This window comes from Bidens hawaiensis, unplaced genomic scaffold, assembly GCF_021521415.1.
Source record: "Bidens hawaiensis isolate Kalapana, Puna unplaced genomic scaffold, B.hawaiensis_p1.1 tig00010855_1, whole genome shotgun sequence".
Classification (NCBI taxonomy): Eukaryota; Viridiplantae; Streptophyta; class Magnoliopsida; order Asterales; family Asteraceae; genus Bidens; species Bidens hawaiensis.
This window is the reverse complement of record NW_027491838.1, coordinates 237-2,500: the sequence shown is the minus strand read 5'-3', so window position 1 is coordinate 2,500 and position 2,264 is coordinate 237. Positions and strand designations below refer to the sequence as shown.

Here is a 2,264-nt window from a genome sequence, read left to right as displayed (position 1 = left end):
CAGTTTCTCGATAAACCTGTTTCAAACAAACCACTAAATTAAATGTCTAGTAGAAAAAATAAAAAAATAAATTTGAGTAAAGGATAATATGTGGGCGCATTACCTCGTCATTGGTTACTTGTTGGTCAAGAACAGCATCAAAACAGAATTCATGTTTCTCCACATAAGCTGTCAGGTCAACCTTTAATAGAATCAAAAAATCAGTTTTTTTTTTTCCTGTCAAATGTTGAAGATTAATATAATTGACTAATTAAAACTTTCAAGATAAAATGTGTCCAAACCTTGAGCTTGGGTTCGTGGACGGTTAGACCATTGTCACATACACTCACAACATCATCCTCCTTGCGAGCAAGTTCCTTCTTATTCAGTGGTCTCTTGCGCACCTGATATAAATCCATAAACTCGATAAACTCATTTAACTCCTACTACCTGTTTACCCCTTACATATTATTCTGGTTTTTATTTTTTCCTTACTATAGACATATTAACATGGTTTCAATTATAGCACTCTCCTTTTATTCAGATATAGATAAACGACCCGCGAGCCGTTTATTATGACTCAACTTGGGTGGGATTATAACACTCCTCAAACAGCGGTCCTGATGGCTCCTTTGTATGCCATGACGATTGCCGACGACACAAGCTTAATTGCCATAAGTAGCACGTTGTACGTGGTCTCAATGGCCTTAAGGAGCCAACATCGTCACAGGCCATCACGAAGCACTAATAGAAACTCATTATGAACATGATGAAAGATAGCATCGCAATCCTGCTGATCACTTCCGCCTAACCTGTTGAGAGTGATCAGCGGGATTGTGATGCTATCTTTCATCACATTCATAATAAGTTTCTATATGCAAGCCTCTATAGTGCTTCGTGAAGGCCCACAAGTTGGCTCCTTGAAGCCATAGAGAGCGCATACAACGTGAGTTATAGCAATTATGCTTGTCTCGCCGGCAATCATCATGGCATACCTATGAACCACCAGGACCGGCTATTTGAGGAGTGTTGTAATCCTGCCCAAGTAGAGTCATAATATACGGTCATGGGTCGTTTACATATATTTGAATAAAAGGGGAGTGTTATAATTGAAATCATGTCTTAGTGCTTATCTTTCATCATATGTTGCCCCTACTGTTCCTTACGCAAAAAATAAAATTAATGGTTGTTATATATGAATCAAATTATATCGGTTACTTTTTATGAGGGGTGTGGTATTTTATTATTCATAATTTCATATTATACAAGCTTTATAGTAATCAGATCAAACATAAATTCATAACCTGAAGCTTGAATCACATCAAACATGAAGATTCAATCACATTAAGCATTAAACAAACGCAGCCCGTTTAACCCAAGAAAATGACCTGCTAACTCAGCATGACAGAGGTATTATACAAGAGAAATTAAAATATTTATTTTTTTTAATGAAAATATGTATAAATACATTTACATGGTTAATTATACTTTACCAAATGTGATTACACTATTTAATGAATTAACAATGACTTGTAAATAGTATTGATACAAATGCATAAATCATATATTTAGTACACAAGAAAAGGATGCTAAGATTCCTCAAATAACATAAGTGGCATTTTTCTATAGCATTCAGACACTTTCAACATATAGTCATTCCAATGTGTAACTTTACGATATACGAGACTTCTATGATTAACTATATGTTTAACTAAATCAGATGTGCATACCTACTAATGACCACTAGATAAAGCGGGAGAGAGGCTACATACCACAACTTTAATTTTGGCAACCATTATTTTCCCTTGAATTAATTTCTTTTTCAACTGTGGGAAATCCATGAGACGCGGTCTACATCGGTTTGTCCTCTTTGCAGCCAATTGGGCAGGGGCATCATAGTCGTTGTCTGCTTCTTTAGTAGTAGCAGGAACAAAAGGTGATTGCTCAAATGGTTCCGACAAAAACATTCTGGTAAAAGATTTGAAGTCAATTTTGATATGAGTAATAGACATGTATTCACATTCACTTCATAAAGCCCACGTATTTTGAACAATGAGATTCGTACCTATGTAAGAAGCTCGGTATCATCCATAGCATGTAAATCCAATAACCCTGCTCCAAAATCACCCCTAAACTCGGAAGAATAGAAACCATCTGACGCACCAACTCCTCCAGAACCTTGAGTTGTTGGAGAAAATGACTCGGAACCAGATTCACCATTGAAATTAAGACTCCTCATTAATTTGAAAAGCCTCTGCTTTTCTTCAGCAGATTGCGCTCCATAT

At 36.1% G+C, this 2,264-nt stretch overlaps 1 protein-coding gene across 1 annotated transcript in view; it reads right to left on the bottom strand.

Annotated features, from left to right (window-relative positions):
- The window catches only part of LOC143536667 (kinesin-like protein KIN-13A), a 5,354-nt gene extending 3,422 nt beyond the window's left edge, over positions 1-1,932 (bottom strand). The window contains exons 1-4 of the mRNA XM_077030603.1: positions 1,752-1,932; positions 282-383; positions 104-181; positions 1-16 (exon numbers count right to left, since the gene is read on the bottom strand). The exon at positions 1-16 is cut by the window's left edge and continues 66 nt beyond it. Of these exons, the coding sequence (XP_076886718.1) occupies positions 1-16; positions 104-181; positions 282-383; positions 1,752-1,820 (265 nt within the window). The 5' untranslated portion in view covers positions 1,821-1,932. The remainder of the gene's footprint in view (positions 17-103; positions 182-281; positions 384-1,751) is intronic.
- Positions 1,933-2,264: the final 332 nt, after the last annotated feature.